Source organism: Somniosus microcephalus, chromosome 5 (genome assembly GCF_052327205.1).
Source record: "Somniosus microcephalus isolate GS21.2 chromosome 5, FLI_Smic_1.0, whole genome shotgun sequence".
In the NCBI taxonomy this organism is placed as follows: Eukaryota; Metazoa; Chordata; class Chondrichthyes; order Squaliformes; family Somniosidae; genus Somniosus; species Somniosus microcephalus.
Genome location: NC_140991.1, coordinates 193,021,623 through 193,049,235, shown reverse-complemented (window position 1 = coordinate 193,049,235; position 27,613 = coordinate 193,021,623). Strand labels below are relative to the sequence as shown.

At 47.8% G+C, this 27,613-nt stretch overlaps 1 protein-coding gene across 1 annotated transcript in view; it reads right to left on the bottom strand.

Moving 5' to 3' along the window:
- LOC147117497 (ubiquitin-conjugating enzyme E2 E2) overlaps positions 1-27,601 on the bottom strand; it is a 554,464-nt gene extending 526,863 nt beyond the window's left edge. The window contains exons 1-2 of the mRNA XM_085988520.1: positions 27,301-27,601; positions 26,321-26,506 (exon numbers count right to left, since the gene is read on the bottom strand). Of these exons, the coding sequence (XP_085844646.1) occupies positions 26,321-26,496 (176 nt within the window). The 5' untranslated portion in view covers positions 26,497-26,506; positions 27,301-27,601. The remainder of the gene's footprint in view (positions 1-26,320; positions 26,507-27,300) is intronic.
- Positions 27,602-27,613: the final 12 nt, after the last annotated feature.

The following is a 27,613-nucleotide window of genomic DNA, read 5'->3' as shown; positions in this document are numbered from 1 at the left end:
ACTTCCATGCCACTGCCAAGTCCTCGGTCAGAGCCCCACCAGAGTCCCCATCCAACTGAGATCGGCGTCTCAACCCCTGCACAGCCGCAGGAGCAGCAGACTGTTGCTGAGCCCTCACAGGTTCGCAACCGCAAAGGACGCCCACCAAATGTGTCGAGACAGGAGCAGCAAGAAAGTGAGCAAGGGGCCTCCACATCTGCTGAAGCCACAGGGCAAGCACCACGTAGGAGCATGCGTAAGAGAAAGATACTGCACAAATAGTCACAAGGGTAGTCACTTGGGTGAAATGTCGTGTTTATTTTTAAAATGCCATCAGTTGGTTATTGTAAATAAAAATTCTGATGGCAACTGTTGCAGTTGTGGCATGTGTCATTTTGCAAATGGGACTTCCACATTGAGGGCTTAGGATTACTTGCAATTGTCAGTATGGTGGTCAGAGTGCTAAGAATCCACTGTATCTTGGCCATTGTCGATGCTCTGGTAAGAAGCTGCGAGGCAAAAGTGCTTGATTGGCTAGACTAAGCAAATCTGACCAAGATGAGTGCGTTCCTTGCATCCCAGGCAGCAATATTCTCGCGTACTGCTGCCGCTGGTTGATGGGCCTCTGCAAGATGTTCGTTTTCGCTCTCCTCCTCCTCCTCCTCCTCATCTGAGGAGGATATGTGAGGAGCCACTTGGTCCTCATGAATTTGCAAGCCACAATGCTGTGCCATGTTGTGAAGTGCAGAGCAAACCACAATGATTCTGGAGACCCTGGCTGCTGAGTACTGCAGGGCTCCACCTGATCTATCCAGGCATCTGAAGCGCATCTTCAGCATGCCGATGGTTTGCTCGATTATGGATCTGGTGGAAATGTGGCTGTCGTTGTAGCTCTCCTCAGCTTCGTTGGATGGTCTCAACAGCGTCATTAGCCACGTCTTCATGGGATAGCCCTTGTCTCCAAGTAGCCATCCGTTAAGTTGGTCTGGTGGACTGAATAGCGGAGGCACACTAGACTGGCACAGTATGAAGGAGTCATGGCAACTGCCAGGGTACTTGGCACAAACATGCAAAATTTCCTTCTTGTGGTCACACACCAGCTGCACGTTGAGGGAGTGGAAGCCCTTGCAGTTGACAAAAATACCTGGATTACGATGGGGTGCAGTCAACGACGCCCTGCACCCTTGAAAAGCCTGCCAGGTTAGTTAATTGAACCGCATGCGCCGTGACACTTGCTTGATCCTTGGAGAAATGGATGTGATTGTGCGCGATGGCAAAGAGGGCATCGGTTACCTGCGTGATGCAAGTGTGTGCGGCCGCCTGGGAGATGCCACTGATGTCTGCTGCTGATCCCTGGAATGAGCCTGAAGCAAAAAAGTTGAGTGCGGTGGTGACTTTGAAGGCCACTGGTAAGGGGTGTCCACCCGCTCCTCTGGGCTCCAGGTCTTGCTGCACCATTGTGCAGATGTCACCCACTGCGCAGATGTCACCCACTACCTCTCGCGAAAGTCGGAGCCACCTTTGGCACTGCTGCTCACTCATGTTGAGGTAGCTGATCCTCTGTCTGTAGATCCTGTTTGGGGGGTATCTCCCGCGCCGACGGGCTTCCATGGGCTCGCTCCTTCTGGCCTGTGCAGCTTCAGGTGGGTGAGCAGCAGCTTGGCGCTCCTGTTGTTGCCGCTGCTGTTGGTGCGGAGGTGGGATGGAGGCGGGGTCGGGCCTGCCCGCCACTTTTTGCAATTTTAACACCCCACACGCCTCCATTCTCGCCTCCTCGGGCCGGGCAAAATCCAGCCCATAATGTACATCTGTTCCCTTGATATTTGCTGCAACCAGTAGGGTTACATTAAGCTTCTCTCTGCAGTACAATATGAAGACCTGTGGCGTAGAGCCTTACAATACCTTGCATACTGTAACATTAGAGAATTTAAGATGTTTTACTGCAAATTTTAGTTCAAATTTAATTTCAGTTAAAAGAGCTATTCACCTGTTTTTAAGGTGGAGGTTCATAAAGACTCCCAAGGAGAACGAAAACAGCACAATGCCATTTCAATATATTCAAGTTCAGCATGCAGAATTGGCAAAGAAAGCAGGTCAGAATCCTCGCATGCCCAAGGCTCGATGTGATCCAAAATGAAAATAATCAGAGCAGAGGGAAGAATAGTCAACACTAAAAGTTGTCTTATGATACCTAAAGGCCTGTCAGGAATCTGTTGGAAATCTAGTTGTTTGAATGTCTGTATTTCTTTCATTTCAACAACAGTGACAGATTGAGGACAGCCACCATAGCTGAAATGTGTGAGTGGGTGACTTCTTCTTGGAAATCTGTATTCTCAATAATCTGGGTTGGGGATTTATCATCAAGGCTGCAACTATAGAGAACCACCAGATATACCTGAATCTAATTCTGAATCCTGGAAAAAATATTCTTCAAAGGAAACATCGATGGTTCCAATTGAAGGTGAATATACCAAGGAGTGCTCTGCTGAGGACTGGACTGAGTAGCTGCAGTCAGATGAAAAGTTCTCCAGCTTTGTCACAGATAAGTGACTGTTCCTTAATATTCCAAGACACTGGGCTGTTAGTGTTATTGCTGGAGCACTACTTTCCCTCCCCCAATTATCTCCTCTTTTCGTCCCTTCTCTCCCAAATGTGGTGACTCATACTGCATTACGGTTACATAGCTACAAACAGTCCTACTGTACTCTCAACTTCTCCTTGTAGCCATTCTTCATGTATGAGCCTAGTTAGCAAGTGATGACAGGATATTCAACCATAGGGGTTGTAAATCAATCCTGATCCTGTGCCAATATCCACGTATGCACCTTTTCCAGCAGAGATATCTGGATAAGGAAAGTAGACTCTGGCACTGTTTTCCTTCCCTAGCCCAAAGATACTGAGGTCAATTGTAGAATTGTAGGTCTGGGATTACCCTGGGACATTTCTGATCTGTATGGCTCCATATTACACCACATGGTTTATTAATCCACTGAGCTATTGAGACAATCCAAATACTTTTTATTTTATTATTGGTAACATCATAACTGATGAGAGCAATAATTAAGGTAAACTACAGGGGCAGTGTAAATTCTGTTTGAAAAAACTTGTAAAATATTTATTTACAGTATTATTGTGCTGTCGCGTTCCAAGGAAAGTGGAATAAATGTATCACCTTCTAATCTAATCAGTAAGAAAAACAGCACCTAGAAATATGCTTCCACCTCTGAAAAATGAACCATTAGAATAAATAATTGGAGAACAGCTTTTTTAAAAATTAGAAAGTGCACTTACCACAATTCTGATTTATCACATATATATTATATATTTAGGTTTTGATGAGACATTTTCAATAAAATACCCTTGATAAAATAAATGGTAATTTGTAAAGAAGCGCAACACAGCCTTTAACAATGTGAAATTAATGTTTCTCTTTATTTCATCTACTTCAAAACTTATTTGCATTTCATCTGACTTAAGCTACTATTGTTCATTGTTTTCTTTAGCTCTTACCATTTTTCATGTATTGATAGAGTCATAGAGTCATAGAGTTTTACAGCACAGAAAGAGGCCCTTCGGCCCATCGTGTCTGCGCCGCCCATCCATCCCTGTCCAGTCTAATCCCATTTTCCAGCATTTGGTCCATAGCCTTGTATGCAATGGCATTTCAAGTGCTCATCCAAATGCTTCTTGAATGTTGTGAGGGTTCCTGCCTCTACCACCCTTTCAGGCATTGAGTTCCACATTCCAACCACCCTCTGGGTGAAGAAGTTCCTCCTCAAATCCCCTCTAAATCTCCTGCCCCTTACCCTGAATCTATGCCCCCTTGTTATTGACCCCCCTACTAAGGGGAAAAGTTCCTCTTTATCTACCCTATCTATGCCCCTCATCATTTTGTACACCTCAATCAGGTCCCCCCTCAGCCTTCTTTGCTCCAAGGAAAACAACCCCAGCCTGTCCAGCCTCTCTTCACAGCTGAGGCGCTCCATCCCAGGTAACATCCTGGTGAATCTTCTCTGCACCCTCTCCAAAGCAATCACATCCTTCCTATAGTGAGGCGACCAGAACTGCACACAGTACTCCAGCTGTGGCCTCACCAGCGTTTTGTACAGCTCCATCATAACCTCCCTGCTCTTATATTCTATGCCTCGGCTAATGAAGGCAAGTATCCCATATGCCTTTTTAACCACCTTATCTACCTGTTCCGCTGCCTTCAGGGATCTATGTACATGTACACCAAGGTCCCTCTGACCCTCTGTACTTCCTAGGGTCCTACCACTCATTGTGTATTCCCTTGCCTTATTTGTCCGTCCAAAATGCATCACCTCGCACTTTTCAGGGTTAAATTCCATTTGCCACTTTTCCGCCCATCTGACCAACCCGTTTATATCATCCTGTAGCCTGAGGCTTTCCTCCTCGCAATTTACCACCCCACCAATTTTCGTGTCATCTGCGAACTTACTGATCATACCTTTTACATTCTCATCCAAATCATTTATGTAGATCACAAACAACAAGGGACCCAGCACCGATCCCTGAGGTACCCCACTGGACACAGGCTTCCAGTCACAAAAGCAACCTTCGACCATCACCCTCTGCCTCCTGCCACTCAGCCAGTTTAGAATCCAACGCGCCAAGGCACCCTGGATCCCATGGGCTCTTACCTTCTTGACCAGTCTCCTATGCGGGACTTTGTCAAAAGCTTTACTGAAGTCCATGTAAACCACATCCACAGCATTTCCCTCATCCACCCCCCTAGTCACCCCTCGAAAAATTCAATCAGATTTGTCAGACATGATTTACCCTTGACAAAGCCATGCTGACTATCCCCGATTAATCCTTGCCTCTCCAAGTGGAGACTAATTTTGTCCCTCAGAATTTTTTCCAATAATTTCCCTACCACAGATGTTAGGCTCACTGGCCTGTAATTCCCTGGTTTATCCCTGCTACCCTTCTTGAAGCATTAAAGCAAGATGGTTGCTGTCACTTTTAAATTGATTTTATATGTATCAGTATACTACCGAAAAGAACTAGGGAAGAAGCTACTCAGCCTTGGTTCAGTGGTAACATTTTCGTCTCTGAGTCAGCACATAATCTTGACTGACACGTCAAGTGTAATACTAAGGGAGTGTTATTTTTCAGGTGGACATAAAAGATGCCGTGGCACTATTTGAAAAGGAGTCTGAAATAACAACAGAAAACGCTGGAAAAACTCAGCAGGCCAAATTTCCAGCATCCGCAGTACTTTGCTATTACAGGAAAAGTTCTGATATCCGGCACCGACGGGACTGGCGTGATGCCGATCTATCAAAAGTTCCGGAGTGGTGAGCGGATTATCTACCCAGGCTGTTTTTAACTAAGAAAAATTTAAAAATCAAGAAATGTGCAATATACAGTAATTGGGTACTCACCTACAGAATGTTGTGTTAAATGGATGGTGAAAGATGCTTGATTAAGTACAGTACTGCCAGTTGATGGTAATCCATAACTCTTTAATAACTTAACAGTAAAACAAAACTTATAAACGACTTAACAGTAAAACAAAACTTATAAACGACTTAATAGTAAAACAAAACTTATAAACGACTTAACAGTAAAACAAAACTTATAAACGACTGTGCAGTGCACCAAAACTTAAACGACTGCACAGTACAGTATAAAGTACTGTACGGTGGTTGACTGTACACTTATTCCAAGCCAACTGGTTCATCAGGATCATGCACTTCAACAGATTCTTCAGGCACTTCCAGTGCTCCAACTCTTTTGGAAGCTTTCTTAAACATGTCCCGGATGTCTGCTTGCTTAGTGGACTCTTGCCTTCTTTGCAGAAAGGTAGACTGCAGAATATGGAGCTGCATAACTTCTTGGGCAGAATAGCAAGAACGGTTTTCAGCAAATTTGATGAATGAAGCAAGATCTGCTGCAGCTTTAGCCCAAGAAATCTTGGTTCACTTCAGAAATCTCATCGTCTTCATTTTCCATCACGCTTTCCTTTTCTTTCCTTGGATTCAAAACATTCTCCATTATTTCATCATCACTTAGCAAATGCACAACAGCAACTTCTCTATCGGCATCAACCCACTGCTCAATATCATTTTCACTGAGGTGATGTAGAGGGTTTGCTGGGCCTACATCTTTCACCATGTCAGCCATTTCCATTACTGCAGTCTTCCGCGGACGAACATTGAACCCACGAAATTCCTCCTCTGAAGAAGAACCTTCAGCAAACATTATAGAAGGCCACAATTTGCACCAGGCTTGTCTCAAAGTGTGACCTTTCACCAATTTCCAGGAACATGCAACATTAAAGATGGCATCTTTAAGATTGTATTCCTTCTGAAATGCCTGAATACCTGTATTGTCATCTTGGCTTATCAGTCTACGTAGGAATTCTTTCTTGTAATGACACTTGAGATTTTGGATAACGCCCTGGTCCATGGGTTGTATGAGAGAAGTTACATTTGGTGGCAAATAAATGGTGAAAATATTTCCAGAAACCAACTCGGATTCATGCGGATGGGCTCTACAATTATCCAGCAATAAAATGCATTTGCTATCTTCAGGTTTCCTTATTCTACGGAAATGTTCCCTCACAGATGGAGCAAAAGTATGATGGAACCAATTTGAAAAGATTTCCTTATCCATCCAAGCATTTGCTTGAGCTTTGTACTCAACAGGTAAGTGCCTCACATTTTTAAATGCATGGGGATTTTTATACTTCCCAATGACGAGAAGTTTAACCCGGTGTGATCCAGCAGCGTTCGCACATGTTAGCACGGTTACACGATCTTTATTTTTCTTGTAACCTGAAGCATTAGCCTCACTAGCCCCAGCAAGTGTTGATTCTGGCAAACACCTCCAAAATAAGCCCGTTTCATCGGCATTGTATAGCTGTGCTGGCGGCAAATCATGTTGCTGCATAATCCGATTGAAATAATCGCAGTATTCTTCTGCGGCGTCGTGATCAGCTGATTTCTTCTCCCTGCAAACATCGAGTCGTCGTATCCCATGCCGTGCCTTGAAGCACGATAGCCATCCATCAGAGAAAGCACACTTGTCAGTGAGCTCCATCTTTGCATAAAAATCCTTCGCTTTTGATATTAGCATGGGTCCGGAAATCGGAACACCCTCTGAACGCTTCAGAGCAAACCACTCATAAAGCACGGTATCCAGCTCTTCAAGCTTAAGCTTACGAAGCGTGCGCCGTTTCTCTACACTCTTAGATGTCTCCGAGCTTGCATAAAACTTGAGCAGCTTATCCTTCTGTGCTTTGATGTCGTACATTGTTGACGAACCGATTTTGAATTCTTTCATAATGTGCATACGCTTCGCTCCCATTTCTAGTCGTTTGCATATATCAATTTTCTGCTTTAAAGTTAACACCACTCTCTTCCTTTTGGTTGGATCAACTTTTGGGATTTCCATAATGCAGTCCAATGAGTTGCAACAGCGTTGGAGACACACAGTACTGTACTGGAACCCCAAAAAATGGCGGATCAGAAGAGGCTACCGGCAGCATGGGAGGGTGAGACTCCTGATGCAGGGTTTCTGAGGTGTTCCGAGTTCCGCTGGCGCCAAGAGGCCGAGTAGTGGCAGTTTGTAGAACTATCCCCACTGACGAACTCGGCAACCGTTGCAGACTCGGACTCGGAACCGGCAACATTGCCGGTTACTCAGGTGCTGTTTTTGGGGGGTGAATTCTGCCGGTAGAGCGAGTTTTCCGGACATACAACCTCCGGTTAAACCAAAGTTCCCTGTATATTGAAAAGAAGTCTGCTCAGTGTCCTAGCTAACACTGCTATTTCAACCAACATCACTAAAACAGATATTTAGTCATCCATCTGATTGCTGTTTGTGGGACCTTACTATCTGTGTAAACTAGCTGCTGCATTTGCCTATGTTTTCACAATGACTACACTTCAAAAGCATGAAGCACTCTGAGATGTCATGAGGATGTAAAAGGTGCTATATATATATGCATGTTCTTTCTTTATGAAAAAAAGTTATGAAAATGCAACATCATTTAGACTACAATGGGCAGGATTTTACTGCGGATAGTAACTGGATAGTAACAGCACTAGAACAATTTTTGGCTTGGTAATAGTTGTGTAATGGAGTTACTGTTGGGGATACAGTTTTTCTCTACTCAGCACTGCCAGTTGGGAATAACCAGTCTTAAAAGAGGGGTAGGTCTGCATAACTACTGACCCCCCCTACCCAATTTTTCCTCTTTGTGGTACTGCAAGTATCAGAGATGGTAAGAAAAAAAATCAGCAGGACAGCCTTCATCCATATGTTGTGTAGAAGGGACAAAAGATAAATATCCACCTATTTGGATCTTCCATTCACTGCACTCTGGCAGTGGTTGAGAAAAATTGAAACTGCAATACATTAAATTTAATAAACAAGGAGTAAAATATTTATATTTATTTAACACCGCCAGGAAGAGAAGTTTTTTTAATAAAAGGAATTGCATTATTATAGCACTTTATCACTTTCACTTAGAAAAGTCTCATAACACTATACAATAAACTACTTTGAAGTAAGTATGCGAAGCAGTGATTTTGCACACAGCAAGATCCCATAAATAGCAATGAGATGAATAACTAGTTAATCTGTTTTTGGTGCCGTTGATTAAGGAAAGAACATGGGCCAGGACATGTGCAGAACTCTTGGCTTTTCCTCAAATACTACCGTGAAATCTTTAACCTCCATCTCAGCCACTGGAATAGGCAGATCGAGCCCTCAGTTTAATATCTTATCCAAAGAATGGCACCTTTAATAATGCAGCATTCCTGTAGTTTCACACTGGAGTGTCAGCCTAAAGATGTGTTCGATGGATGCTGAAATGCAGCTTGAAGCCACAACCTTCCAACTCAGTGGGGGTGAAATTGGACTATGCCAGTACAGGTAGACTATCCTTTATCCGAAAACCTTGGGACCAGCTGTGTTTCGGTTTTCGGAATTTTTCGGATTTCAGAAGGTTTTGACAACAAACACTGTTGCTTAGCAACAACTTGTAAGCACTCGGGCCCTGCCTTGGAAGCGTCTCTGAAGCTGTTGCTAAGCTACAGAGACTCTTTCCACAGCCTGACTGGTTAAAAAAATGCTAGGGGAAGAAAAAAAATGCGAGGGGAAGAAAAAAAACCTAACAAAACGGCTGCTAATTTCTGCCATTAGATCGAGGTTTCCGGTTCCCCCTGCTCTGTATCTGAATTCCTTGATTTAGCGGGAGTCTGGGGCTCGACTGCCGCCGCCAGTTGTGGGAAAGCCGGATATCGGCTGACTCCTACACTAAGCTGGCCCGCAAATCAGGTCGGGGCGGGGGAAGAAAAGACTATCAGACGGGCCGCTGCAGCTATCGGACGGGCCGCTGTATTGTTGGGTTCACTCTCCCGGTACCTCCTTCACACTGCCTGGCTCGGCCTGCAATCTCCTACCCAGGAGGGAACTCTGTGACCCTCTGCCCTGCTCACAGGGAAAGGCAGAGCTCCCGGACCACTCCTGTCATGTTTGGTGCCACTCGGGTCATGTCGTGCGCACGACTTACGCTCCACGAAAAAAACTTTCGGTTTTTAGAGGTTTTCGGTTTGCGGAAGTGTGGATAAAGGATAGTCTACCTGTAGCATGAAACGGGCTCACTGCACCTGATTTTAAACCCTTACAGAATACAAAAATTCTCTAGCTGCATAAGTTCCATGCCAATACTGAAGCTAGTGTACAGTGATGAGAGACCCATATTGATAATGTTTAACAATACAACTGCAAATTTACATTGCCAACTTGTAGCTCAGTAGATCTGTCAGGTCAAATTTAAATAGGGTATAGCAAAGTCTTTGAGTTCTGACGAAAGGTCATTGACCTGAAACGTTAACTCTGGTCGGAATCTTGCTCAGAGGACGGGATCTGAGGCGGGTTTTCTGTCAAAATCTAAAAGATTGACAGTGGGTTGGGAGCCCACTGTAAACCCTCCTCCATGTCAGTTTCCCAAGTGTCGGGTCATAGACTCATAGGGCTCAATTTTGCCAGGCCCGAGGAGGCGGGATTGGAGGCGTGTGAGGTGGTAAAATCGCAAAAAATGGCGGGCGGGCCCCATCCCGCCTCCATCCCACCTCCGAGCAATTTTCCCAAATGCGTGTTTTCTGACCCTGTTTCCATCCCGCCTCCAAGAGGCGGGATAGACCCTTAAGGCCCTTAACAACCAGTTAAGTGCCTCTATAATCCCATTTTGAGAGGCCTTTCTGATTTTCCCACTTTTCCCACCTCCTGCATATCTCCTCTGGAACACGTCAGTGAATCCTGGCGGCCTCACAAGTGGACTGCTTACTAACAGCTGCAGCTCCACCATTAAAAAGGAGTTTTCAGCAATCATCATTTGCAGGTGACAGAACTTTGTTGTCTCAGGTCTGGGGGAACTTTTAGCAGGCATACCCATTGTTGTGGAAGTTTGGAGCTTGACACCCATCTCTAGTTTGACCTCCTGGGAAACCCCTCTCGCCACCTTAACTGAGCGCTTCCTCAACTGAGGCATATACCAGAAGCATGGGAACTATTTAGTTCCTTTCCTCCTGGACATCAGATTCAGACGAAGACCAGCTGTGGCAGTAGCAGAACCATGAACAACAGCACCACCAACAGCAGCAGCAACAACAGGAGCGCCAAGCTGCTGCTCACCCACCTGAAGCTGCACAGGCCAGAAGGCGCCAGCGCGCGACCACATTGCTGCCCGGGATGCAAGGGACGCACTCATCTTGGCCAGATTTGCTTAGCCTGCACAATCAAACACTTTTGCCTCGCACCTTCTTATCAGACCATCGACAATGGCCAAGAACCAGCGGATTCCTATCACTCTGACCACCATACTGACAATTGCAAGTTGCCCTAAGTATAAGGTTTGCAAAATTATACAAATTCCCCCAAAGTAAGAAAAGAGATATTGGACTGTTTGAAATAATATTGCGCCAAAGGGGACCTAAAATCAAAACCCCAGGAAGATTTGGCTAGTTTAAAAGGCATGTTCAGGCCTGTGGAAAAAGGCTGCCACAAAAGGAATGGGTGGGACAGACAGTTTGAGTATTGGAGGGGCCAGAGATTGTCTGAGAATGTTCTGGGCCATCCCAGTCATTCTACATAAAGACAATAGGCCCACGGAAAAGACTGTTCCCGCCGAAACTCACAGAGCCACCAAGTACATGAATAATACAACACATGCCAACAGTCAACAAAAGAGAACCTGGACCCAGCAGGAAGAAAACAATCAAACAACAGTTTAAAACCACTCAGAAAGATTTCCAAAACACTTTGCACATTTTAAACTGATTTCGAAGCAATCCCGATACCAGTTAAAAGCCAATTAAAAATAGATGGGGCCATCCCCGAAACTCGATGAGAATTTAAACATATTAAAGTTAATGAGCCCGCCAAAATTAACAAAGGACCAGAGGAGATTTGGCAGTCAGATAAGCCAGGCCTCAAAACAGTATAATTGAGGCCTGCTTGTTCAGTGGAACAGAACGAGCAGTTGAGAAAGAAGACAGGCTCAAGTTCAGTACAGGAGAGAGAAAGTACGGTTCAGAAAAGGATATCATCGTCACCGTACTTAGTCGGAGGATCGGAGGCTTGAGGAAAGAAGAACGAAACGGAAGGAAAAGGAAATCGCGGCAACCAAAGGCCTCAAGAAACCAACAACTAATAATCTTACCACCAACTAGGTAATATTGGGCCACCGCGACCAACAAGAAACCAACCACCAAGAAGCCGAAAATTCACAAACTTGTTTCCACTCTACAAGCTAGTCTGACTTACCCCTGGGTAAGATTTGACACAAAAGACTCTAAAAACTATACCTAACCAAAGAAAATTGGGTACTTACCCGATAAATCCAACTACGCATCCAACCGCATCAGCGGACAGGCGAAGATTGAAAACCCAATGGAGGTGCAGTCTTCCACCACGTCCGGGGTACGGCAGGCCCCAACTGCCACAACTAGAGAGAATCCCGAAATCGCAAACCTCTACAATCTGTCAAGAAAGTCGTTTGGTGAGCATTTCCTGGTCCTCTGGATTTTAGCCTAGTTAGGATAGTGGGATTGGGAGGGTAAGGTATTTTGTCTAATGTAATTCTCCCTCGCATATTCCGAAGTGTTCCCCCTTTTAGAGTATAAGATTTATTGTATTGTATATTTTCCTGTCTCAAAATAAAAATCTCAATTCTTTTGACCAACTCAGGTGTCTGTTGCAATTTCATTACAACCCCCAAACAAATCCAAAGTCTAGAACCAAGGGAGTGGGAGCGATTCGAACCGCTCAGAGAGTCAGAGGTGAAGCTGACCACACACACCACCCCTTACAGAAAATGGTGACTGCGGCAGGACTTTGGCAAAAGGGATGTATTGCAATAGACCCAGTGTTTGATGAAAGAACAAAGATGGAAGAGAGGATTTCCTCTTAGGTTTTTGAGAAGGTGAATATCACCAAGAAATGGGTGACCAGTCTGTTGCGTGCTGAGCGTCCCATGGACGCTGCAGCCAAATGGACTGAGAGCAAGGATCATAAGAAGTCAGTAGAGAAGGCCATCTGGTTGGTCTGCGCCCTACGACAGATCCAGCTTTTAGATCAGCATGTTAAAGCGCTGACAGCAGAGCTGCAGGAGGCAGCCAAACTGTCTCAGGTATTGTATTGTATATTTTCCTGTCTCAAAATAAAAATCTCAATTCTTTTGACCAACCCAGGTGTCTGTTGTAATTTCATTACAACCCCCAAATAAGTCCAAAGTCTAGAACCAAGGGAGTGGGAGTGATTCGAACCGTTCAGGGAGTCAGAGGCAAAGCTGATCACACACACCACCCCTTACAGAAACCCTCAATGTGGAAGTCCCATTAGCGAAATAACACACGCCACAACGTCAGAATATTTTATGACAATAAGCAACTGATGGCTTTTCAAAATTAAACACATTACACCCAAGTGACTACCCTTGTGACTACTTGTGCATTATCTTCCTCTTACGCATGCTCCTACGTGGTGCTTCCCCTGTGGCTTCAGCAGATGTGGAGGCCCCTTGCTCACTTTCTTGCTGCTCCTGTCTCGACACCTTTGGCAGGTGTCCTCTGGGGTTGCGAACCTGTGAGGGCTCGGCAACAGTCTGCTGCTCCTGCGGCTGTGCAGGGGTTGAGACACCGATCTCAGTTGGGTGGGGACTCTGGTGGGGCTCTGACCGAGGGCACTGCAGTAGCATGGTCGTGAGCGCGCTTGGAGAGGAGCCCCCACTTCCTTGTTGTATGCCACCAACATCCCTCTCATGGGTCAGCCCCACTTCAGAGCTAGCAAGTGGCTGGACTGCAGTGGGCCATGAGGACCCGTTTCTGCACTGGAAGTCCTACTCCAGAGGACTTGCATGAAGGTCTGGTTTGTTTGCTCAATAGCTGACCATCGCTCCTCAAGAGATGTCAGTCTATTCCGAACAATTACCATGTTTTCCATACCCTGGCGACTAAGCTCCTCCATGGACGTAGCCATCCTCTCCTCTACGGTAGCCAGCCTTACCATGGAGGTAGCCATCCTTTTCAAGGAGGTTGCCATCCTTTCCGTGGTGATGCGTTCATGCGCTAACGCCTCCCTAAAGGCTCTGCTCATGTTAGCGATAGACTCCTCCATTTGCTCCACACTCGCAGCGACCCTGGAGACAAAACCTGCCAAAGACTCCTGTACCTGTTCCTGGAGTTCCAGCACCGCTCTCCTTCTGGATGGACCCAGAGGCACAGGGTCGACATGCTGTGAAGCCGAGCTGGGAGCGTCCTCTCCACTGCGACGAGGACTCTCCACTGCTGTCCCTGTCTCCACCATCTGCTGATGCTCAATTGTGAGCTGTGATACACCAGGTGACAACTCTACTCTATGTCCCGAAGGTCCCACCGAGGTGTGAGTGTCTGTGCTGGTGCAGGGTGCACATAATTCTGCTTACGGAGCGCCCTCAGAGGTTGCAGTTTCCTCTGAGGAGTCTGGAAGCTCAGGCTCTTCCTCCTGGACAGTGGTGACGGGCGCTCTCGATGGTCCTGTGGGGGAGTAAAGGAAAGAGTTAGAGATGTGAGGTAAAGGTTGAAGAAGGGTTTGACCCGAAACGTCAACTCAAATTTCTGTCCACGGATTTGCCTGACCTGCTGAGTTTTTCCAGCATTTTCTGTTGTTATTCTGGGCCTTACCAAGTCGCTCTCGGGCTGGAGGAGCGTTATTTAAAGGGGACTGGTGTGGTTTAAAAGCGGCAGCCATTTTTGGATCACAACTTCCTCAAGAGCTACAAAGAGTTGCTGAGCTGCACACTGAGAGCCATTTGGCCACTGAGCCAGCGCAGGCAGATGATCTTCAGCCTTCTGACCATCACCTTGCTGTTGGTGAGCCTTGACAACGGGGAACCTTCCTGTGGGCACTTATTATGGGGGCTGCATTGGAGGGGAACGTCCTGCTGCTGAATCATCTGGAAAGGGCACTGAGACGCTGGGAGAGGGGGGCGGGCATGGCCAGACGGAGGAGGGCCAACAGACATCGCCACAGCAGACCTTACGCTGGCAGGGTTATCCGACAGCAGTTTTCCTACATGAACATGCCGGAGGAGCAGTGTGTCAGAAGGCTGCAACTTAGAAAGGAGGTGGTGACTGAGCTGTGCCAGCTGCTTCAGCCAGATCTGCAGCCCCAGATAAGGTGCAGGACATCTCTGTCGGTGGCTGAGAAGATGGCTGCTGGCCTGAACTTCTACGCAAGCGGTTCTTCTCAGGCTGCGCGTCAGAGGCTGATCAGAAGTAGCTTCTAGGCCCCTCTCACGGAATGCTTGCTGCCATTCCAAGAACAGGAATGGAACCGGTCTGATACCCCCAAGCCTATGAAGGGCAAGATGCATGTACTAGCAGGCATGGACATTGTAAATGAAGAAAGGCCTAGAAATTGAGTGCCCTTAGCGCCGATTTTGCGGCGCTAGAGGGCCTAGCGCTGCATTTGGCGCCGGCGCTGAAATTGCCTGGGGCCCTTACGCCGCGGTAGACCGGTAGCGCTGCGCCGGCACCGATGACGTCATCGGTGTGCGCAGCGTCCCGGTTGCCATGCCGACGGGCCCCAGCGCCGAAATTCAGTTGCGGCCGCCTCGCCCGTGACAGCCGCAACTAAGACTCTGGCAACAGAGTCTTACGAGTCTTTGCGCCGGCGCATTAAAGGCCCCGCGGCGGCCGGGCCGCAGCTCCCTCCCCGGACTTCCCCCCCCCCCCCCCCCCCCGGAACAGAAGCAAGCCCGGCACTTGTCCGAGGTGCCGGGCTCATTTTTTAAAAGATTTTCGCGGGCCACGATCGGGTGCAGGCAGCTCCTCCTTAAGGGAAGGAGGAGGCCTGCACTTCCCGAGCCTGCCGCACCGCATCGGGTGCCGCAGCGCCGGAATTGCGGCGCGAAACGGCAGTTAGCGCCGATTTACCGCCGCAAAGACCCTTCAGTAGCGCCGGCAGCCGTTTGGGCGCGGCCCTGCTGAATTTTTGGCGCGCCTGGCCGCAGCTCCCTCCCCGGACTTCCCCCACACAGGATGGTGTGTGACTTGGAGGGGAACTTGGAGGTGGTGCTGTTCCCATGCGCCTGCTGCCCTTGTTCTTTTAGGTTGTAGAGGTCGCGGGTTTAGGAGGTGCTGCCGAAGAAGCCTTGGCAAGTTGCTGCAGTGCATCTTGTAGATGGTACACACTGCAGCCATGGTGCGCCGGTGGTGGAGGGAGTGAATGTTTAAGGTGGTGGATGGGGTGTCAATCAAACGTGCTGCCTTGTCTTGGATGGTGTTGAGCTGCACTCATCCAGGCAAGTGGAGAGTATTCCATCACACTCCTGACTTGTGCCTTGTGGAAAGGCTTTGGGGGGTCAGGAGGTGAGACACTCGCCGTAGAATACCCAGCCTCTGACCTGCTCTTGTTGCCACAGTATTTATGTGGCTGGTCCAGTTAAGTTTCTGGTCAATGGTGACCCCCAGGATATTGATGGTGGGGGATTCGGCGATGATCATGCCGTTGAATGTCATGGGGCGGTGGTTAGACACTCGCTTGTTGGAGATAGTCATTGCCTGGCACTTGTGTGACGCAAATGTTACCTGCCACTTATCAGCCCAAGCCTGAATGTCGTCCAGGTCTTGCTGCATGCGGGCATGGACTGCTTCATTATCTGAGGAGTTGCGAATGGCACTGAACACTGTGCAGTCATCGGCCAACATCCCCACTTCTGACCGTATGATGAAGGGAAGGTAATTGATGAAGCAGCTGAAGATGGTTGGGCCTAGGAGACTGCCCTGAGGAACTCCTGCAGCTATGTCCTGGGGCTGTGATGATTGACCTCCGACCACCACAACCATCTTCCTTTGTGCTAGGTATGACTCCAGCCAGTGGAGAGTTTTCCCCCCCAATTCCCATTGACTTCAGTTTTACTAGGGCTCCTTGTTGCCACACTCGGTCAAATGCTACCTTGATGTCAAGGGCAGTCACTCTCACCTCACCTCTGGAATTCAGCTCTTCTGTCCATGTTTGGACCAAGGCTGGAGTGGCCCTGGCAGAACCCAAACTGGGCATCAGTGAGCAGGTTATTGGTGAGTAAGTATTGCTTGATAGCACTGTCAACGACACTTTCCATCACTTTGCTGATGATTGAGAGTAGACTGATGGGGCGGTAATTGGCTGGATTGGATTTGTTCTGCTTTTTGTGGACAGGACATACCCGGGCAGTTTTCCACATTGACGATAGGTGCCAGAGTTATAGCTGTACTGGAACAGCTTGGCTAGAGGCGCGGCTAGTTCTGGAGCACAAGTCTTCAGCACGACAGCTGGGATGTTGTCGGGGCCCACAGCCTTTGCTGTATCCAGTGTGCTCAGCCATTTCTTGATATCACATGGAGTGAATCAAATTGGCTGAAGATTGGCTTCTGTGGTGGTGGGGACCTCAGGAGGAGGCTGATATGGATCCTCCACTCAGCACTTCTGGCTGAAGATGGTTGCAAACGCTTCAGCTTTGTCTTTTGCACTCACATGCTGGGCTCCACCATCATTGAGGATGGGGATATTCATGCAGCCTCCTCCTCCCTTTAGTTGTTTAATGGTCCACCACCATTCACGACTGGATGTGGCAGGACTGCAGAGCTTTGATCTTATCCATTGATTGTGGAATCGCTTAGCTCCGTCCATGTCATGCTGCTTCCGCTTTTTAGCATGCAGGTAGTCCTGTGTTGCAGCTTCCCCAGTTTAGCACCGCATTTTTAGGTACACCTGGTGCTGCTCCTGGCATGCTCTTCAACACTCCTTATTGAACCAGGGTTGGTTCCTGGCTTGATGGTAATGGTAGAGTGAGGGATATGCCGGGCCATGAGGTTACATATTGCGGTGGAATACAATTCTGCTGCTGCTGATGGCCCACAGCGCCTCGTGGATGCCCAGTTTTGAGCTGCTGGATCTGTTCTGAATCTATCCCATTCAACACGGTGGTAGTGCCACACAAAACGATGGAGGGTGTCCTCAGTGTGAAGACGGGACTTCGTCTCCACAATGTCTGTGTGGTGGTCACTGCTACCAATGCTATCATGGACAGATGCATCTGCGACAAGTAGATTGGTGAGGATGAGGTCAAGTAGGTTTTTCCCTTGTGTTGGTTCTCTCACCACCTGTCGCAGGCCCAGACTGGCAGCTATGTCCTTCAGGACTCAGCCAGCTCAGTCAGTAGTGGTGCTACCAAGCCACTCTTCGTGATAGACATTGAAGTCCCCCACCCTGCACTTTACAGACCCGACACTAAGCGGCGAGTGAGCCAATTGAAATAGTTAAGAGGTTGTTAAATAGCATTTTACCATCTACTTACCATTTTTCCAGCTTTTTGACAAGTTTCACGGTGCTCGGGGATCATGTCAGGTCAATAGGTCGGGTTTTCAATGACTCCATTGCTCTGAATAGGTAACAGCTGCAAAAGTGGTATACCATTTCACAGCTGTTCACTTTCCAATGTTAGAAGCTGGAGCCTTCAGGATTTGGAACACACATTTGAGCTTTATGCAGTTTGGAAGTGTTTGGAGTAAACTCTCTATCCACTGTCACCTCCTTGGAACAACCTATCTCACCATTGACAGATCACTCTGTCATCTCAACTTCATCTGCCATCTATTCCATCAGCATTGGTGCCCTTCAAAAAATCTTACCTTGGTCCTCAGAATTTCACCACGATCAGCCTCAACACCAACATCACCAGGCACACCAACATCATCAGGCACACCAGCAGCACCAACAATAACAACAACCTTCTCCACCAGCACCTGGTGCTAGACAGGACACAGGGCATCAGCACCTGACCACACTGCTGTCTGGGAGGCCAGGGATGGCCTCACCATGGCCAGATATACGTCACTTGACACTGTACACCCTGGCTGCCACATGATACGCCAGGTTGGCACCACACCAGCACCATAAGCATTCCTGCAATGCCCAAGCCATTCCTTTCACACTCATCACCATTGTGGGGGCTGCCCTTATGTCTCACCATTCACTACAACTCACTAAGCCACTTGCAAAGGTGCACATAAATCTGTGCAAGAACGCAAAGTGTTCAAAATAAAGATTTCAATGTTTGACAGCACATTAGCAGAAACTCTACCTGAGCATAGGCTAAAAGACCCACGTGCCTACCTCGTGTGTTGTTAGTTGCTATAATTGGACAAGGATGAGGGTGAGTGTGAGGGGTGGCTAGTGAGATGGGGATGTGATAATGTAGATAGAGAGAGAGGGATGGATGGAGGTGCAAGGTAAGTTGGTGTCAGTAAGGATGTGCAGGAGTAGGGTAGGGAAGGCAGAGTGATGGGGATGTGATGAGTGGCACAGCAGGAGTGTGGCTTTGCAGTAACGTTTCGTGATCTACTGAGATCATTGAAAGGTTTGCGCCACTTCAGCCTGGTCCTCCTGACAACATCCCTGCTTGTGTCCTCCTGTGCACCAGGCTGAGTTGGTGTCCTGGAGAGGTCTCTTCCGCCCATGGGAAGGGAAGAGGGCCTCCCTGTGTACTATGACTTCCTCCATAAGCATATGGAGGGAGTCATGGGAGAGCCTGGTTGCAGCCTTGCACCTCTGTGCAGTGCTTGCCAGTGTTTGCAGCACGTCAATGCTGTAGAACACTGACAGCAGAACTGTCAAAATTAATGTGCACATGGTCCTTTAAGGAAACCGGCTGATGACGCGTCATCAAATGACGTCATCAGACCCGCTTCCTCTTAATTGGCCGGGAACCTCACAGGACGGGCTTAACAAGCCCAATCAGGGGAAAATCACTTCAACAGAGTGCGATGGAACTGGGAGCGGAGTCGCAGTCCGCCACCTACCTCGGCCGCACTTAGCCTGCCTCGGTAGGCGAAATCACGGCCTCTGTTTCACTCTCCACAGATGCTGCCTGGCCTGCTGAGTATTTCCAGCACTTTCTGTTTTTATTTCACATTTCCAGCACCCGCAGTATTTTGCCTGTGTAAAGCAAAGTCTTATTTCGTCTTGTCTCTGGTGAGTCAGCATGTGCAGTCTAGCTGTATTCCGTCAACTTTGTAAGGGGTGAGGTCATTGGGCGAGTGCAACAGTGAAATTACTAATTCAAATTCTTCAGTTTATGTTTAAATGTGTCCAGTGAGCTTGGAGTTACTATTTCATTATCTAACTGGTTCCAGTCGACAACTGTTCATGGGAAAAAGCTGAACCGTACATCTTTTTTGACCAGTTGTTTTGTTAGTTTCTGGCTAAAGTAGTATGCTGGCCCTGTTAATAAGACAGGGTTCACATTCACGGTTCTCGATGTGTGAAGTAGAGGTAAATAATTCAGGGGAAAGTGTACTTTGAACATATTTGAGAATAACAACTTGCACTGTTTCACCCAAGATGTGAAATAGGGGATTTTGTCAAAGTTGGCATAAACACTTGATTTAACTTGTTCCACACCTTCTAGCAATTAAAAATATGAGTACATGTGTCAGTGAGGATAATTTAACACCTAATTCAATGTGAATTGGATTGAGGCAACACTAAGTGGAAATCATATTCATTTTGGATTGTCCTGATAAAACGAAATATCTCAGCTGTGATTTAAACTGATATTAGCAAAAAATTTGGATAGGATGCTGAGGGAATTGAGGGTGGAAATCACGGAGGTACTGGCCATAATATTCCAATCCTCCTTAGATACCGGGGTGGTGCCAGAGGACTGAAGAATTGCAAATGTTACACCATTGTTCAAAAAGGGTGTAAAGATAAACCCAGCAACTATAGGCCAGTCAGTTTGACCTTGGTAGTGGGGAAGCTTTTCGAAACAATAATCAAGGACAAAATTAACAGTCACTTGGACAAGTGTGGATTAATTAAGGAAAGCCAGCACGGATTTGTTAAAGGCAAATCGTGTTTAACTAACTTAATTGAGTTCTTTGATGAGGTAACAGGGAGGGTTGATCAGGGTAATGCAGTTGAGGTAGTGTACATGGATTTCCAAAAGGCGTTTGACAAACTGCTACATAATAGGCTTGCCAGCAAAGTTGAAGCCCATGGAATAAAAGGGACAGTGGCAGCATGGATACAGAATTGGCTAAGTGATAGGAAACAGAGGCCTAGAAATTCCCTTGGGTTTGCGCCCATTTAGGGGCGCAAGAGTGGGTTGCGCCGGAAGTTGCGTCGCCGCTGAAATTAGGTGGGCCTTTAAATCGGCGTAAGCCGGTAGCGCTGCGCCAGCACCGATGACGTCATCGGTGTGCGTAGCGCCCCGGTACCGCCCGAAACCATGCCGATCCCCATCTTCAGTAGCGGCCGCCTCTTCCCTGGCGGCCGCTAACAACGTTTTGAAAACCTGGCCGTGCTGCAGCCTTAAGAGGCGCTATTTAAAGCGGAGGTGTGGCCGGCCGCTTTTTCGGCGGCCGCCTGCCCGCACCTCCTTCCCCGGCCTCCTCCACCCCCCCCCCCCCGCGGCATTGCCGGCTGGTTTCCGTGGAGCCCGGCACTTCGCCGTTGTGCTGGGCTCTTTTGCCGGCACTTTCAACAGGGCTCCGGCCATTGCAGGCACCTCCCCCTTAAGAGAAGGGGGAGACCTGCAGTACAGCAGCCTGCCGCTCCGCATCGGGTGGCGCAGCGGGACCGGCAGCGCTGAAATTCACTTTCAGCGCCCCAAGCGGGGCGGGCACACCCTGTACCAGCGCCCGCTTCCGCTTTGGGGCGCTGAAAGTGAATTTGGGGCGGGCACAACTGGCTCGGCGGCGGGCGCTAAATTTCCGGCGCAAACGTGCTGGCGGGGCGTCACCGAATTTATAGGCCAGAGAGTAGTGGTGAACGGTTGTTTTTTGGACTGGAGGAAGGTATACAGTGGTGTTCCCAAGGGGTCGGTACTAGGACCACTGCTTTTTCTTGATATATATTAATGACTTGGACGTGGGTGTACAGGGCACAATTTCAAAATTTGCAGATGACACAAAACTTGGAAGTATAGTGAACAGTGAGGAGGAGAGTGATAGACTTCAGGAAGACATAGACATGCTGGTGAAATGGGCGGACATGTGGCAGATGAAATTTAATGTAGAAAAGTGTGAAGTGATTCATTTTGGTAGAAAGAATGAGGAGAGGACATATAAACTAAATGGTACAATCCTGGAGGGGGAGCACAAACAGAGACACCTGGGGGTATGTGTGCACAAACCACTGAAGGTGGCAGGGCAAGTTCAGAAAGCAGTTAAAAAGGCTTACGGGATCTGGGCTTCATAAATAGAGGCTGTGGGCAGGTTTTTGTCAGTGTGGGTGGGCTGGGGCGTGTCAGGTGGAAATCGTGTCAGGACCCCGACTCCTAATTGAAGTGTTGAAAAAGTGGGATTTTCCCCTAATTGGGCAATTGATTTCCTGCGTGTGGGAACACCTGGCCCAATGAGTCTTTTCACACAGAAAGTCGCCTCCAATGACATCATCAATGCTGCTGGATTTAAGACCTGCAAGCAGCCTTGCTTCCTCTGGAGACTGCAAAGGCTCTGCAAATTGTGTGAAGGTGTTGATTTCCCGACAATGTCCACGATCAAGCAAAAGTGTGCACCTCGGTTTGATGAGACCTCCCTCCAAGCTCTGGTGCACGGAGTCAGATGTAATAAGGAGGTGCTGTTCCCTTCCTCAGGGAGGAAAAAGCCACCCCAGCAGACAAAAGCTGTGTGGCTGCAAGTGGCCCAGGAAGTCAACTCTATTTCGCTGAGCCGCAGAACCTGGCTGCAATGCAGGAAGAGGTTTCATGATCTTCTTCACACAGGAAAAGTGAGTATGACTTTCCCATCACCCTCAATCTGATCCCCATCACCTCTCCTCACCTGCACTCTGCTTTGCCAACCTGTTCCTCCACATCCCACTTGACACTTACATGTCTGCACCCTTACCCATTCCCTCTCTCTTGAAGGTCACATTCACTTAACTATTCGATCATGCAGCCCTCACACTCCCTATCACTGTGATGCCATGACAACAACAACTTTCAACACACAGGGATGGTCCTTTGTATCCTTCTAAGCATCTATGCTATGGATTATCTACACTCCTTCATTCTCACTCAAACTCCACTTGTGTCCCTCATTGCAGGAAAAGAGAGACCACAATAAGAGGGAAAGAGCCATGACAGGAGGAGGGCCACCCTCAGTAGCCCAGCTCACCGCCTGGGAGGAGGCGGCCCTGGAAATCGCCGAGATCGAGGAGGATTCCCAAGTGGGGGATGGACAGATGGGTGCATCGCAGCAAGCTGGTGACAGAGTAGTTTGGCATCTCTCTCATTGACATTGCATGAGTCACTGATAATGAATCTGATGCTCTAACAGATTGACTTATGATCATCTGCACTATTCAATGTTCATGTAACCTTGACCTCACATCTCCAACTCTTTCCTTTACTCCCCAACAGGACCATCGAAAGCCCCCGTCCCCACTGTCCAGGAGGAAGAGCCTGAGCACCCAGACTCCTCAGAGGGAGTTGCAACCTCTGAGGGCGCAGCCTCAGCAGAATTCAGTGCACCCAGCACCAGCGCAGACACTCGCACCTCGGTGAGACCTTCGCAAGATAGAGTAGTGTTGGCACCTGGTGTATCACAGCTCACAAGTGAGCATTAGCAGACGGTGGAGACAGGGACAGCAGTGGAGAGTCTTCGTCGGAGGGCGCAGGACTCTCCCAGCTCGGCTCAGCTGCATGTCGACCTTGTGCCTCCGGGTCCATCCAGAACGAGAGCGGTGCTGGAACTCCAGGAACAGGTGCAGGAGTCTCTGGCAGGTTTTGTCTCCAGGGTCGCTGCGAGTGTCGAGTGAATGGAAGAGTCCATCGCGAACATGAGCAGAGCCTTTGTGGAGGCATTATTGGCGCATGAACACATCACCATGGAAAGGATGGCAAGCTCCGTGGAAAGGATGGCTACAGTAGACGAGAGGATGGCTATGGCCATGGAGGAGCTAAGTCGCCAGAGTGTAGAAAACATGGTCATTGTTCAGAATAGACTGGCATCTCTTGAGGAGCGATGGTCAGCTACTGAGCATAGAAACCAGACCTTCATGGAAGTCCTCTGGAGTAGGACTTCCAGTGCAGAAACAGGTCCTCATGGCCCCCCTGAAGTGCAGCAAGGTGCTGTCAAGCCACTTGCTAGCTCTGAAGTGGGACTGACCCATGAGAGGGATGTTGGTGGCAGACAACAAGGAAGTGGGGGCTCCTCTCTAAGCACTCTAACGACCATGCCACTGCAAAGCCCTCGGTCAGAGCCCCACCAGAGACCTCACCCAACTGAGATGGGCATCTCATCCAACTGAGATGGGCGTCTCATCCCCTGCACAGCCGCAGGAGCAGCAGACTGTTGCCGAGCCCTCACAGGTTCGCAACCCCAGAGGACGGCCACCAAAGGTGTCGAGATAGGAGCAGCAAGAAAGTGAGCAAGGGTCCTCCACATCTGCTGAAGCCACAGGGGAAGCACCACATAGGAGCACACGTAAGAGGAAGATAATGCACAAGTAGTCACAAGGGTAGTCACTTGGGTGTTATGTTGTGCTTATTTTTGAAATGCCACCAGTTGCTTGTTGTGATAAAAAATTCTGATGGCAAACTGCTGAAGTTGTGGCATGTGTCATTTCGCAAATGGGATTTCAACATTGAGGGCTTAGAGAGACTTGCAATTGTCAGTATGGTGGTCAGAGTGATAGGAATCCACAGGTTCTTGTCCATTGTTGATGCTCTGGTAAGAAGGTGCGAGGCAAAAGTGTTTGATTGTACAGGCTAAGCAAATGTGACCCACATGAGTGCGTCCCTTGCATCCCGGGCAGCAATATGGTCGCGCTCTGGCAACTTCTGGCCTGTGTATCTTCAGATGGGTGACTAGCAGCTTGGCGCTCCTGTTGATGCTCCTGCTGTTGGTGCTGCTGTTGCTCATGGTTCTGCTGCTGCCGCGGCTGGTCTTCATCCAAATCTGATGTCTAGGAGGAAAGGAATGAAATGGTCGCCATGCTTCTGATGTATGCCTCAGTTGAGGAAGCACTTAGTCAAGGTGGGGAGAGGGGTTTCCCAGGAGGTTACACTGGAGATGGGTGTCAGGCTCCAAACTTCCACAACACTGAGTATGCCTGCTAAAAGTTCCCCCAGACCTGAAACAACAAAGTTCTGCCACCTGCAAATGATCATTGGTGAAAACTCCTTTGTAACGGTGGAGCTGCAGCTGTTCATAAGCAATCCACTTGTGAGGCCGCCAGCATTACCTGGCATGTTCCAGAGGAGGCGTGAGGGATGGGGGGAATGACTAAAAATCGGAAAGGCCTCTCAAAATGGGATATAGAGGCTATTAAGTGGTTGTTAAGGGCCTTAAAGGCCTATCCCGCCTCTTGGGGGCGGGATGGAAAGGGGGTCAGAAAACACGCTTTTGGGAAAATTGCTTGGCGGCGGGATGGAGGCGGGATCGGGCCCGCCTGCCATTTTTGACGATTTTAACAATTCACACGCCTTCAATCCCGCCTCCTTAGGCCTGGCAAAATTGTGCCCAGTGAGTGCAAAAGTGTGGAAATTATGATGAACCTGTATAAAACACTGGTTCAGCCCCTGAAGTACTGTGTCCAATTCTGGGCACCACACTTTAGGAAGGATGTGAAGGCCTTAGAGAAGGAGCAGAAAAGATTTACGAGAATGATTCCAGGAATAAAGGGCTTCAGTTACATTGATATAGACTGGAGAAGCTGGGGTTGTTCTCCTTGGAGCAGAGAAGATTGAGAGGAGATTTGATAGAGGTGTTCAAAATCATGAGTGGTCTGGACAGAGTAGATAGATGGAAACTGTTCCCATTGGCAGAAGGGTTGAGAACCAGAGGACACAGATTTAAGGTGATTGGCAAAAGAACAAAAGGCGACGTAAGAAAAAACTTTTTTACACAGCGAGTGGTTAAGATCTGGAATGTACTACCTGAAAGGGTGGTGGGGGTAGACTCAATCATGGCTTTCAAAAGGGAGTTGGATAAGTACCTGAAGGAGAGAAATTTGAAGGGCTACGGGGAAAGGGCGGGGGAGTGGGACTAGCTCAAGTGTTCTTGCAGAGAGCTGGCACGGGCTCAACAGGCCAAATGGCCTTCTTCCGTGCTGTAATCAGTCTATGATTCTATGATTCTATTTGGCACTACCACCAGCAGTGTCAAATTATGGAATATAACAACTTGCATTTGTGTAGTGCCTTTAACATACAGCTCTCTTAAAAAGGATTTGCTTTAAGAAAGTCTTAGAAAGAAGAAAGAACTTGCAGTTATATAATGTTTTCACATTCTCAGGACATCCCAAAGCACTTCAAAGGCAATCAAATGCTTCTGAAGTACAGTCACTGTTGTAATGCAGCAGCCAATTTTCACCATCAAAGTCCCAAATACAACAATAAAGATAAGTGACCAGATAATAGTATTTTTTGGTAGTGTTAGTTGAGGAATACATGTTCATCCAGGACATTAGATAATTTTCATGAGACCTATGAAATTATTAGGCCCAAATTTCAGATGGCAAAATTATTTCCAAGTGTTTACATTCTTCACAATAATGTAATAAAAGCTGTGAATTTGGATTATGAATATTTCTTTCACTGTATAAACTCTAGTCTAGGAAGATATTAGTCCACCCCTGCACCATTCAAAAGAATAGAACAAACACAATTGCCCATTGAAATCAAGGGGAGGAGAGCTGTGTCACTTGTATTATCTTTGCCATGACAAACACATTCTTCCTCTGATTTTGATGATAGAAACGCAACATTGGTATTTTGACAAGTATAACCTTCCTCATAGAACAGAAAAATGACCAGTTTCGAGTAAGACAGTACCTTTTAGCACTAGTTGAAAGTTTAGCAGCAGTTTTACTGGAAATCTTGGCATCCTTCTTCTTCGGCTGTGGTTGTTCCCTCTCTTGTTCTTGCGGAGTACTTTCACGCTGATCCCCGTCTGAGCTGCCACTACTGGTACTGGGGCTGTCATCAGCCCTCTGCGACTCACTGGACATCTTACTCGTTCTGGAATTTAAAACAAATACATTAAATTATCAATCTGATACACTTTGCTACATCGAACGAAGTTAAAGATCGTTCCTGTTTCAACTCTTTAAAAAAGGGACCATCCAGTATCTCACATATATGTTTTGCCATTTCGTAAATGCTAAAGCAGTTTAAAAAGCAAATAGACCATATTTGCGATACAGATTCGAAATTGACAGCAGGGTGTATCTAATTAGATCTATAACCATTCGCCAAATGTAAACATCGCTCGAGTCAACAACATCACGCCTCTCAGTGCCTCACTTTCCATAATATTGACAATGTAACAAAATTAAGTTTTGGACGATGGGCACCGTACGGATTTTTGACCGAATATAAATCTAAAGATTAAGTTACACAAACAGTGCCAGCGAAGTGCTAAGGGGAGGAGAGGGAAGCGAGTCATATATTTGACAGCCACGTCAGACGCGCTTGATCTGCAGAAATAACAAACGAAAGAAGCTTTTCAATACCAGGCTGCTTCTCATATTTTTTGGGGGGGAAGGGGGATTAGTTTCCGTTTGGGGCGAGTCAGAGACGAAAAACTGTAAATCAGTCAGTGTGCAGTGACTGATGGGTTAAAGGCCTTTATCGTTCCCACTCTCACACACAGGAATATCACACAAAGACAGACACTGTCCCTTCTCGCCTCTAACTTTCAGGCCGGATTTGGAAGCTGTCGAGTCGCTTTGAGAGGACATGGCGGGTGCTATGGGGGAGGAGGAAGAGAAGGAGGTGGATTCTTATTTTTCTTAAAAAGAAAATGATATTACCTGAATACTGGCCGGACAAAACGCTGCCTGTCTTCGGGTTACGCTGAAAAAGAGGGGAGTAAGAGAAGAGTTGGGCACAGATGAGATGGGAGCGAAGCGGGTTGGGTGGTGGGGGGAGGTTGGGGAAATCGCGGCACAAATACGATCAAGCTGCCACTCTCTGTCTGGCCGCCGCCGCCGCCGCTTTCACTCGCTCGCGCTCGGCCTCCTGAGTGCAGCGGCGCGCGCTTTGAAACTGAATCAGCGCTTTAGCAACACGTGGCCGCGCGCATCTCGCGAGCGCGCACTCCCCCCGCAGTGACACTGACAACCG